At 54.5% G+C, this 12,137-nt stretch overlaps 1 protein-coding gene across 2 annotated transcripts in view; it reads left to right on the top strand.

The window, feature by feature from the left end:
- Positions 1–6,449, top strand: part of ATP2A2 (ATPase, Ca++ transporting, cardiac muscle, slow twitch 2) — a 33,315-nt gene extending 26,866 nt beyond the window's left edge. Inside the window, exons 7-18 of one of the 2 annotated variants that reach the window (XM_006894659.1) lie at positions 129–217; positions 473–575; positions 975–1,106; positions 3,426–3,548; positions 3,625–3,843; positions 4,055–4,390; positions 4,580–4,800; positions 4,892–5,094; positions 5,243–5,328; positions 5,455–5,588; positions 5,837–5,954; positions 6,041–6,307. In XM_006894659.1, the coding sequence (XP_006894721.1) occupies positions 129–217; positions 473–575; positions 975–1,106; positions 3,426–3,548; positions 3,625–3,843; positions 4,055–4,390; positions 4,580–4,800; positions 4,892–5,094; positions 5,243–5,328; positions 5,455–5,588; positions 5,837–5,954; positions 6,041–6,307 (2,031 nt within the window). Of the gene's footprint in view, positions 1–128; positions 218–472; positions 576–974; positions 1,107–3,425; positions 3,549–3,624; positions 3,844–4,054; positions 4,391–4,579; positions 4,801–4,891; positions 5,095–5,242; positions 5,329–5,454; positions 5,589–5,836; positions 5,955–6,040 lie in introns of both variants that reach the window. The other variant, XM_006894658.1, reaches the window with a different exon arrangement.
- The last annotated feature ends 5,688 nt before the right edge of the window (positions 6,450–12,137 follow it).

Below are 12,137 nucleotides of genomic sequence, written 5' to 3' on the forward strand. Positions count from 1 at the left end.
CCCTTAAACCCTGTACTCCTCTGATGTGAAGGAGGGAAAATAACCAAAAGAACCACTTCAGTGAGAAGGGCTTGCTGCCTTTGCTTAAGTAACACTTTACAGCTTTTCATTGTGGTTGGTTCTTGCAGATGTTCATCCTGGACAAAGTTGAAGGTGATTCTTGTTCTCTTAATGAGTTCACTATAACTGGATCAACATACGCGCCTATTGGAGAAGTGTGAGTGGTCCTTTTGTCTTGTGGAGGGTCAGCATCTGTGTGGGTGGGTCATAAAGCCAGTGCCCTTCCCAGGTTCATACAGCGGCCAGAAAGCCCAGAGCCTGGGGGGTATGGTGGGGGTTTCAGAAGTGCTCATGGTATCCCTCTGATATTTGAAGCCTGGTGTTGGAGAGTTTCCACAAGCCATCCTGTTACTGGCCCTTTGTCCACCACCCCGTGGTCTAAGGGTCTGGGGCATTGTCCTCTTTCTGACAGGCACAAGGATGACAAACCTGTGAAATGTCATCAGTACGATGGTCTTGTTGAATTGGCAACAATCTGTGCTCTCTGCAATGACTCAGCGTTGGATTACAATGAGGTAACTGCCCCCACACTGGTGTAGGTGGGCAGGATGGAAGTCAGCCGGCCACATCAGGCCCGGCCTACCAGCCCTTCGTTCCTGTTGACTGTGCATTGCAGCCTCTACAGGCGGGCAGTAGGCAGCCTGCCTGTCCCTGGTATAGTTACTACTGGTAGACAAAAGACAGAAAGTATCTCCATGAGTTCGCAAGGTGTCCTTTAAGGTGAAGCAGTCATCTCCAGTGAGGTGACAAACCCTTGGTATCTAGCTCACCATCAGGAGACCCCAGCTAGACAGTGTCAGAATGAAAAAATGCATCTTCCAGGCTGGAGCCTGGGACCCACTGGGATATGGTGGGGCCTGGAGGACAGGTGTCCACTGGAACTGTTATAAACACGTCCCTCTTTCCCCAAACAGGCAAAGGGTGTGTACGAAAAAGTGGGAGAGGCTACAGAGACTGCACTCACGTGTCTGGTGGAGAAGATGAACGTGTTCGATACGGAATTGAAGGGTCTTTCTAAAATAGAGCGAGCGAACGCCTGCAACTCGGTCAGTACTGCAGTGTGGTCTGTCCTCTTCCCAGGCCCGGTGCTGGGAGGGCCCGCCATGCCCACCCAGGTTTCCCTCGGCACTCTTTCCTGTCCCCTGGCACCTGACTCCTGTCCACTCCTAAGTTGTATAGGAACCCTCCTTATCACAGTGGCCATAGGACAGTGCCACGGTCAGCACATTCGGGCCCAGGAAGCGCCTGCATGCAGAGCAGGTGAGAGGTCAGGAAGGACGAGGACGCTGGCACAGCATGGCCACATGCTCCTCAGCCCCATCCTCCAAGTACATGCACGGTGACCTGCCCAGGAAGCCCTCACCACACAGGGTCAAGGAAGCACAACCGTAAGCCGGTCTTGCCTGACTTTTAACAATTCAGGAGGAGTTGGCACAAGCCTTTTTACTGGTGAATTCTGAAGAAGAGGGAGACACATGGTCACGTTGACACATTTGTGTAATGAAAAGGAAAGTCGATTGAGGCCCCCAGTCCCGGGAAGACCTGGTGCGGACGCAGAAGAGGTTACAATGGCTGTTGGTGATTCAGGAGCAGAGGCACCAAACGGCACAGGGGTCAGCTAGTGCCTTAGGAATCCCCCACCATCAGGAACCGGTCACTTTGGGGCTGGTGCCTGCAGCCAGGGCCACTGGTCACCTCAGCTGCAGCCAGGCTGCTCCACCCTCCTAATGGGTCAGCCCTCGAGCCTGCAGTGGCTGGGCCCAGAACCCAGCTGTCCTTTCACCTCTGCATGAGAACTGGCATGCAGACTAGAGAGGACGGCAGAAGAGATCAGAAAACTCAGAGCAGCCCCGCTTCCAGCAGGCCAGCATCAGAGCCCTGGGCTGTGTTGAAGCAGCCTGCCTTCCCTCTGCCCAGTGCAACTATGCCCATGACTGATCTCAGGGCACCTGGCCCAGCCTCAGCCGTGACCTGCCCAGCTCTGGGCATTGACTCCTTTGTGCCTGAGGGTCCCTGGTGGAATTCGTCTCAGTGGACAGTAAACCAAAAGACAGTAACAAAGGTGCACGGAGCCAAACTAGGCCACTGTCCACTGTGGGATTTTAGTGACCACGACAAAGCTCAGGCTACTCTAACCCAGACAGATGTCACCTTCACACTGGCCCAAGGAATCGGCCATCCCAGAGAGCCACAAGGTGGCTCTGTGCTGCTGCCACGTGCACTCAGAGGGTCTACCTGTCTGGCCACCAGAGCCACACCCCTGCTGTGACTGAGCCCTGCATGGCCACCTGGAGGCCCAGCTTCTCTGACCAAGAGCCAGGATCCTGTCACTCTGGACCTGGAAGGGCATGCACTTACCACCCTCCTCTTCAGAGCAGCGGGAAGCGGCTGTGATGCTGGTCACTAGGGCCACTCCCTGTGCAAACTGCTGGGCAGAAACCCAGGCTGATGGCCATACTCCACCCATCGACGAGGTGACCACGGCTTGGCTGTTTTCTGTGCTCTCCACGTCCTGATCGCCCTCTGGTCAGCCCACCAGAAGAGGCAGTAGGGGTTAAACCTGGTCCTTTGTGGAGGCAGCCCAGCCTAGAAATGGACCAGAGATCCATCCAGCACGCTTCTGGTCATGGGGACCTGCTGTTAGACATTGTCTGTGCTTGTGAGCATGTTTGCACACACGTGTGAAAACAAGACCAGGTGGCTGCTCCGTGTCACCTGTGCAGGTGGAGTGGAGGAGCGGCGAGAGGCCTGTCCTCCTCAGGCAGAAGCCAAGCCCAGCACCACTGTCCTCCACGTGGGATGTCGTTTTCATTCACCTGCCCCTCTGGGGTCTTCCTGCCTCCTTGGACAGGGGCCTGTGATGCTCTGAGGTCCTCTCTCTCCACAGTTATGGAAAAGATCTAAAGGCACTCACCATTCCATCCGTGTGACCCAGATGTCCAGCTCTCTGAGCCTGTCACTCGCTCGGCCTTGAACTGACAGGGCATAGTGCTGCCCTGGGGGGGGGCCCAGGAGGAGGTCCCTGTGACCGGCGCACCTGGACCCCGAGTGTGCATTTAGCCTCCCCCCTGGCCCTCTGTCCCCCACCGCTGCACAGATGGAAAAGGGGCAGATGGACCAAGGCCACATGCCAGTGTAGAGACCCTGCAGCAGGTAGCGTGGCCCCTCCTGTTGTCCGGGAGGACAGGACACTTTCCTGAGTTCTGCCCAAGTGTCGTGTGTACAGCACACGCGTCTCACAGGAAGAGCCGTGGTGGCCGCTCCCTGCTGTGTACCCTCCTTGCCGGTGAGGAGCTGGCCAGGACAAGTGTTAAGTGAGACGACATTTTTCAAAAGCTTGCCATCCCTTGACTTTTTTATAACAGGTCATTAAACAACTGATGAAGAAAGAATTTACCCTGGAGTTTTCACGAGATCGAAAGTCCATGTCCGTTTACTGTACGCCAAACAAGCCCAGCCGGACCTCCATGAGCAAGATGTTTGTGAAGGCAAGTCCCATTCTAGAATGGACACCCTGCCACCCGGCCCACCCCAGCCAGCTAACGCCTCCTCACCCCTTCACAGGGGGCTCCCGAAGGCGTCATTGACCGCTGCAGCCACATCCGGGTCGGAAGCACCAAGGTCCCCATGACCCCCGGCGTCAAGCAGAAGATCATGTCTGTCATTCGAGAGTGGGGCAGTGGCAGCGACACCCTGCGCTGCCTGGCTCTGGCCACGCACGACAGCCCACTGAGGAGAGAGGAGATGAACCTGGAGGACTCGGCCAACTTCATCAAGTATGAGGTGAGTGTCCCCAGGCATCGCCCTCACGCCTTCCAGCGACAGGCACTGTTGGCGAGGTGGCCACCACAGGAGTTCAACCCGCCATGGGTGTGTTCTGCTGTGTTCTCAATAACAAATTACTAAAGAGAAAATGTCTAATAGTTAGCTTTTCATTTCTAGCTAGTTATACAGATTTTCTGTAAAAAAAGTAAGGGCCTTCTCTTCCACTCAGACCAACCTGACCTTTGTCGGCTGCGTGGGCATGCTGGACCCCCCGAGGATCGAAGTGGCCTCCTCAGTGAAGCTGTGCAGGCAGGCGGGCATCCGCGTCATCATGATCACCGGGGACAACAAGGGGACGGCCGTGGCCATCTGCCGCCGCATCGGCATCTTCGCTCCGGATGAAGACGTGACGTCCAAGGCCTTCACGGGCCGCGAGTTCGACGAGCTCAGCCCCCCGGCGCAGAGGGACGCGTGCCTTACAGCCCGCTGCTTCGCCCGCGTGGAACCCTCCCATAAGTCCAAGATCGTGGAGTTCCTGCAGTCCTTCGACGAGATCACGGCCATGGTGAGCCCTGCTGCACGGGCCCGGGGTGGGGGGGACATCGCCGTGGGGGCAGCTCCATCAGAGGTGCACTTGGCGATGGCATGCTTTCATTCACGACTTCCAGAATGTTAAGCTAGACACAGGGTTCCCAAGGGAGGCATGCGGCTGCCCTCCGAGTCCTGTGGCCACTACATCCCTGCTCTCTTGCAGACGGGGGATGGGGTGAACGATGCACCTGCGCTCAAGAAGTCCGAGATCGGCATCGCCATGGGCTCTGGCACCGCCGTGGCCAAGACGGCCTCCGAGATGGTGCTGGCCGACGACAACTTCTCCACCATCGTGGCTGCAGTGGAGGAGGGCCGGGCCATCTACAACAACATGAAGCAGTTCATCCGCTACCTTATCTCCTCCAACGTCGGGGAGGTCGTCTGGTGGGTCTCCTGGGGTCAGGACAGGAGCGTGGACGGGCGTCGTGCTGTGGCTGGGCCGGGCCACGCTCACCACCTCTCTCTCCCTGAACAGCATCTTCCTGACCGCAGCCCTGGGGTTCCCTGAGGCGCTTATCCCTGTCCAGCTACTCTGGGTCAACCTGGTGACCGATGGCCTGCCCGCCACGGCCCTGGGCTTCAACCCTCCGGACCTGGACATCATGAACAAGCCACCTCGGAACCCCAAGGAGCCACTGATCAGCGGGTGGCTCTTCTTCCGCTACCTGGCGATTGGCTGTGAGTATGGTTCTTCAGAGGTTTTACAAAAATGCCATCCTGCCTCTGTAGATAGCCCCGTGGTCAGGTCCTTTGGGCACAGCCACTCCCGCTACATGGGCTTCCCCCTCGGTATATTGGTGGTGACGCTGTGACGTTCTGCCCCCAGGTTATGTGGGTGCTGCCACCGTGGGTGCCGCTGCCTGGTGGTTTATCGCTGCTGACGGCGGGCCTCGCGTCTCCTTCTACCAGCTGGTACGTAGCTCCGTGCCGTCTGGCCGGGGATTCGGCAAGCCACCCAGATTGGCCTGCACAGGCGGGGCTTCCCCGGCACGGGGCAGACTCCGGGGCCGCGCCTGACCTGGGCTGTGTTTGTTGCAGAGCCACTTCCTGCAGTGCAAAGACGACAACCCGGACTTTGAGGGCGTGGACTGTGCGATCTTCGAGTCCCCATACCCAATGACAATGGCGCTGTCTGTCCTTGTCACCATAGAGATGTGTAATGCCCTCAACAGGTGAGCGAGACACAGAACGCGGTCCTTGCTGCCGGAGCGTCAGGATGGGGCCCCCAGGGGCCACACCCCATCATCCAATTAAGCCAGTGACCAAAATAGCAAATTCCTAAATGGGCCGAGTGCCCAGGGTGACGGAGAAGAGCGCCGACCGTGGCAGCTGGGGCAGGACTGGCCTACATGTGCAGTCCCCACAGGGGAGAAGGGGCCCTTCCCCGGGGTCAGGGCCTCACAGCCGCTCTCGTCCACAGCCTGTCTGAGAACCAGTCGCTGCTCCGGATGCCCCCCTGGGAGAACATCTGGCTCGTGGGCTCCATCTGCCTGTCCATGTCCCTGCACTTCCTCATCCTCTACGTTGAGCCCCTGCCGGTACGTGCTGGGGGCCGGGGGGACCCGGGAGGCCGGGGGGACCCGGGCACAGGCAGGCGTCTGACGCCCCCCACCCCGCCCCGCAGCTCATCTTCCAGATCACGCCGCTCAACCTGACCCAGTGGCTGATGGTGCTGAAGATGTCCCTGCCCGTCATCCTCCTGGACGAGACGCTCAAGTTCGTGGCCCGCAACTACCTGGAGCCCGGTAAAGAGTGTGTGCAGCCGGCCCGGCCGGGCTCACTCTCGGCCTGCACCGCGGGCGTCTCGTGGCCCTTCGTGGTGCTCGTGGTGCCCCTGGTGGTCTGGGTCTATAGCACAGACACTAACTTCACCGACATGTTCTGGTCTTGACTGACAGCTTGGCCAACAGAAGATGTTTAACTTAATCAATTTTTTTTTATCATTTAAAGCAACTGTCTATTTCTGCTGAATTTTCACATGAACATACTGGCTGGTGACGGAGGTTTCATAGTCTACATTTTGTTTTGCTTTTCCCCGACTCCAGTGGGGCAAGACTTTCCTTTTTGATACATAATGAAAGTGTCCATTGACATGTACAGAGAACTAACACTATTTTATGCAAATATTTTTTTGTAGATGAAGAAAGCATGTACAGTGTTCTGTTTAATACTCATCCTTGTATAAAAACAGCTGAGCCAGCAGATTAATGTCAGCAATTAATTGGCAGATTTTCGGGGAGGAATGTGTGTGGTGTTTTCTCCAACTCAGTAGCATGTGTTGTGTCTTTGCATGATCATCTGGATTTCATTTGATGTCACAGTCTAATTTTAGTCATAAGCCAACTTTTCTGCACTGAGCAGAGTCCTGCTACCTCAGTCAGTATTTTTGGTTTGCGCCCCCTCACCGCCCTCACCCACCCCCCACCCCTCCCGGGTCTCCATGGTTCCGTTTACATCAGTCTAACAAGAGGTATGCCTGCTCTCGCCTGTGCAGAAAACACTGTCCAACTGCTTCATGTCCCCTCACAAGGTTTTTAAGGTTATTTATTTAAATGTCTAATGTATTTTATTGTAAACAGAAAATAGACTTTTTTTTTTGCCAACATTGCCTATTTCATTGGCACATCACAATCTAGTTTAAAAAGAAAATAAAACATTTTAAGTGGACAGAGAATACAAAAATAACTGTCTTATTTGTAAGTCAAGTGGCTGAGCTTTTCCACAGCCGATGGCGGTGTCCGGCCCGCCGGCCCTCAGCGCGTAGCCAGGCTGGGGCGGTAGGAGGGTCCCTGGCTTGCCCGCCTGCTGCAGAGAACGAGGGCAGTGTGCGTGTCCCCGCGCGTGCGTGTTTTGTACAATCTGTAAATAGCACATGACCAGATGAACATATTGTATAGAACTATTTTTATTTCCCGTGGACTGGCATCATCCTGACTGGTCCATGTTTGCGCATGTACGAGGTCAGTCTTAGCGTGTGGTCACTAACAGTGCTAACTGTGGTGTTTCTCTCCAATGCCTTCCACCATTCGACTAAAGTGAGTATTTTCTTCCCCAGAAGCCCAATGCTTTTCGGCCTGCCAGTGACTGTCTCTGGGAGATACCCTAAGTCCTGTCCCTCAGCTGTGCTCCCATGGGGCCCTCCTGACACCTCACGGGGTGGGGGACGGTGACGTAGCTCCAGGGCCTCCATGAGGGCCCAGCGAGACAGGCAGGTCCTTTGATCCTTGTTAGCATCAGGGGTTTCTGTGCTAGTCGTCGGGCCCCCAGTACCAGTCACCCACCCCGAGGTGTCCAGGCCACGAGGCTCTGAGGGGTCCCTAGATGGACCTGACCCGTTCCTGGCACGTGTCAGCACCACTGTCCCAGGCCTGCACTGGGGTCATAGGTCCTCCCACCTCAGGCTTCTCCGGCAACAAAGATTCCAGAAGGGCCCCTTTCTCCCCTGGTGCCTCGCTGGACTGCTCTGTCCTTCCTGTGAGAGGCCTGGCCAGCTTCGCTCACGAGCGGCTGCTGCTGTGTCCCTCACAGTGGTCATGGCCCCTGTGGGCAGATGCTCCTTCACTGACGCTTTGGGCGCCTGCATTTCCCATGAGCTGCATTCTGTCCTTTAGCCTCACTGCAGACCAAAGGCTGGCAGGCTGGCCCGGGGACGGGACCGAGACAGGCTCGGCCCGATGACTCCCGCCCTCCCGTCATCACTGGCTGCCCCACTAACCCCCTTCCTCCTGCCTGCCGCCTCTCCACGCCTGCCTGTGGGCTCACGGAGCGGCTTCTCGGCCGGCCTGTCAGAAGCGCAGCCTTGGCCTTCCCGGCCGGCCGAGCAGCCCCTCCCTCTGCCGTGTTAGCCGTAGTCGTAAGTGAACAGTTGCTCTGCGTTTCCTCCTGCGTCCCTACAGCTGACCTCCTCTCTCTTTCCTTTTCAGCAATACTGGAGTAACCACTTCCTAGAGCATTGTGCAGACATAAGGGTGTTGAGTTGCGTGCATGTGTGTTCTTAGCAACACATCCACCGACCGCGCATGAGGGACGCTGGGAAGTAGATGCATTTCCCAGGCTCCTGTGTGCTCTGTGGAGGAAACGTGTATTCCCTACGGGGGTGGGCAGGGGTTAGCTTTTCAATCAAAACCATAATTACAAACGTACAATTTAGCTTAACCAACCAGAGAGCCTCTTCAAGAAGACTGAGCTTTCGGAGGCCTCACCCAAGAACTCAGAAGCCATCAGCCAAGTCCCCTCACTTCTCCAAATGTCCATTGTCCACACTGAGCTGTAATGCATGCTGCAGGTGTACGCGGCCAGCTCCTCTCACGCAGTGTCACTGACCCACGCCAGTTCCCAGTCGGCCTCTGTACAGTCCGCCTCTTCCTAAACTCATGGAAACACTACAGCACTGAGCGGCAGGCCTCAGTGCATCATGGTAGTTCTTCCGAGTGTGCAAACCGCTAATGCACTGTATTAAATGTAACTTATTTAATGAAGTCAGAAGCAGTAGACAGATGTTGGTGCAATACGAATATTGTGACGCATTTATCTTAATAAAATGCTGAACGTCAATTTATCACAACGCATGTTTGACTTTAGACTGTTAATAGAGACCAGCTGTTCCTTTCTGTGCTGTGCTGAGCGTCACAGCCATGGTTTCAGGTAAATAAACTTATTCTATGATACGCTCTTGATTCTTACTCTGTTGCAATGTGATCTTAGCAGCGACAGCTCCCCAAGGTGTCCGTGTCCCCCCACCCCCCGCACAGTGACCCCCTGCGACGACAGCACCAGAAGCTCCTGCATGTCACTCCTTGAGTAGGAGAGCGTGGTGGGAAGGTGTGATACCTACACAGTTCTCGCCTGGCTCAGGTGTCCAGCGCCCTCTGTCAGCACATGGAGGACCAGGGATGGACAGGTGACCATCCTGGGGGCCCAGGGCTCATCAGACAGAGTGAAGGGGAAGGGGCCCTGCTTTTCAGAAAAAGATGCTTGGATGGTTCCTTGAGTCTAATAAATTCTGCAGGGCAGCTGGTCAAACGTACCTCGCATTCCTGGCTCAAAAAGAAATCTTTGGGATTCTTAGAATTTCTGAAAGTAGACGAGGTATCACTTAAGAGCCATTAAGTATCCCTGTGTGGGGTCACCGTAGAGACGGGACAGGCCAGCTTTCATTTTGGGGAGAATCAGAAAAATGCAGTGTTTGTTGTTGACAGATTAATAAATACAGAAATGGTATTGGGGACTTTTGGAGAACTGAAAAGAGAATGAAGAAGGCAAAGCCCAGCCCTGAAATTACAGTGAACTGAGCTCTCTCCGTGAGAAGGGCGACTATCAAAAGGACCAGGCTGAGAGTGTGGGTAGGGACGCTGACCGGTGTGACCACGCAGAACCTCTGCAAAACTACCCTTCACCCAAATGACAGATGCGGATCATCTTGGAACAAAGTTCCTTATACCAAAAAAAAGCTGATGGTCCTTAGAAATGTGAAAACATGCCCAACCCCGCTAGTCTGAGGTCCCAGGCAGCCACGTGGAGAAGGGATGCTTGACAGCCTCACCTAGGATCAGACAGGAGACCCCTTAAATGACAGTAACAGAACTTGGCACAAAAATTGTACCCAGACAACACGCGACGACAGAAACCAGCCCTGTAGGGGGCACAGAACAAAACGGGGACAAATTGATCACATGAGATGTTACAAGATCACACTGAAATGAGTGACCAGCAGACCACCACACGGCAAACCAGGGAGAGGGGACCCCGGCCAGCGTCAGGTGGCGCAGACACGCTCACCACACCCCACATCTGAACATCCAACAAAAGCCTCTCATACGTGACAAAATGTAAACTTGGTAGAGACACCACCTCCAGTAAGGACAACGCATCCAAGACTTGTCCAGGGGGAGGCTGTCGTCCACTCTGACTGGTAAAGTTCACAGCAGGTGGGGAGTGGCCTTTCTCACTGAGCGTCCACATGGACGGACCTCTCTGAAGGTGATCTGGTCAGATGTCCATGTCCTGTGGTCAAGCTCTTTCCACTTCAATAAACCTGCGCCACTGAACTTCACGGTGCTCACAGGTGCAGTCGTAGACCCTGCACAGGTTGCAGCAAATGCACAAACAGCCTTGAGGTCCACCAGGAGGCCCTTGTGAAGGGAACTGGAGAGCTCGCTTGCAGGGGGACACCAGCCAGCCCTGGTCCATGGGACCAGACTACCAGTCCTCGCCTGAAGCACCATGGGTGGGATCAGAACACCACTCAGAACCAAGCACCCACCTGGGCCACCAGGGACCCTGGGTGCTGGACCCTGACAGGTACTCTGGTTTGATCTGGGTGAAAGATCACAGAGCAAATCTGTTCTCCACGCAACCTTTTCCAAAAGGGCTGGTTGCTAAAACGGGATGGGCAGCAGATGGCAGGGGGTGGGAACAGGGTCCCCGGCTGGAGGACCTGAAGGGCACAGACTATCATGGACGTGAGGTGGGGGCATCGGGGCGAGCACATGATGACTTGATGCCCACAGAGACGGTTCCACGCAGAGGGATTTATAAGCAGCGTGTGCAGAGAGGACCTCGTCATTGGTTCCAGGATAAAACGAGACATGGGACTTGCCCGTTTCTTGGTTCATATAAAAGTTACATTGACTAAAGTGTGCAACAGCATTGTCTTACACTGGGTTCTGAAGAGAAGCAAAATCAGTAAAATACATGAGAGACACGGAGAGGGGGAGGTTTACTGCAAGAAACTGGCTGACAGGCTGCTGGGAAGGGGAATGAGCTCCAACCATCAACAGACAGGGTGGGTGAGGGCTCAGAGGCTGCCCAAGGGCATGTCATTGGGAAGGCGGGGGCGGGTCAAGTCCAGGTGGAGTCTGTCTACAAGATGGACAGCCAGAGGTGCTTGATCAACCCTTAAGGGTCTGTGTGTTTTTTTTGTTTTGGGGTTTTTTTTTGTCCGAACATGAACATACACATCATGCAAGCCATAGCCCTGAGGAGACCCCTCCCTTCATGAAATTGTTTTTAAGATGCCATTGAATTGCTTTGGACTCATAGCAACCCTGTGTACAATAGCCCTGAACTCTGCTCTATTCGGAGCCAACTTTACTGTCTCTGACACATCGAGCCTAAGAACCCCAGTCACTGAGTCACTCATTACACTCTTGCACTGTCCCTCTCCAACGGACTGGTCCCACATAACATGCCCAAAGTTTGTCAGATGAAGCCTCAGAATCCTTGCCTCCTAGAAGCAGCCTGCTTTCATCCTCTAGTATAAACCTGATTATCTCCTGGCTGTCCATGGTATATTCAATTTTTTTTTACTTTTTAAAAAATTAATAAAAGTTTATGGAGATTTAGGATTTCCATTCATTGTTGCACTATTCTCCTTGCCCACCCCCTGTCCCCCTCCAATCCGCTCTTCTCTTTAAAATGTTCAAAATCCCTAGCTCTAAGAGAGATGCAAATCAAAACAACTATGAGATATCATCTCACCCCAGTAAGAATAGCAAAATTTAACAGAACAAAAAGCAACAAATGCTGGTGAGGTTGTGGAAAAACTGGAACCCTTATTCACTGTTGGTGGGAGTGTAAATGGTGCAACCACTGTGGAAGGCTGTATGGCGCTTTCTCAAAAAGTTGGAAATAGAGATACCATTTGACCCAGCAATTCCACTACTGGGAATATACCCCAAAGAGACCATAACTGACATCCAAGCAGATATATGCACACCCAT

The sequence above is a fragment of the Elephantulus edwardii genome, unplaced genomic scaffold (genome assembly GCF_000299155.1).
Source record: "Elephantulus edwardii isolate Elephantulus edwardi_28Jun2011 unplaced genomic scaffold, EleEdw1.0 scaffold00148, whole genome shotgun sequence".
Classification (NCBI taxonomy): domain Eukaryota; kingdom Metazoa; phylum Chordata; class Mammalia; order Macroscelidea; family Macroscelididae; genus Elephantulus; species Elephantulus edwardii.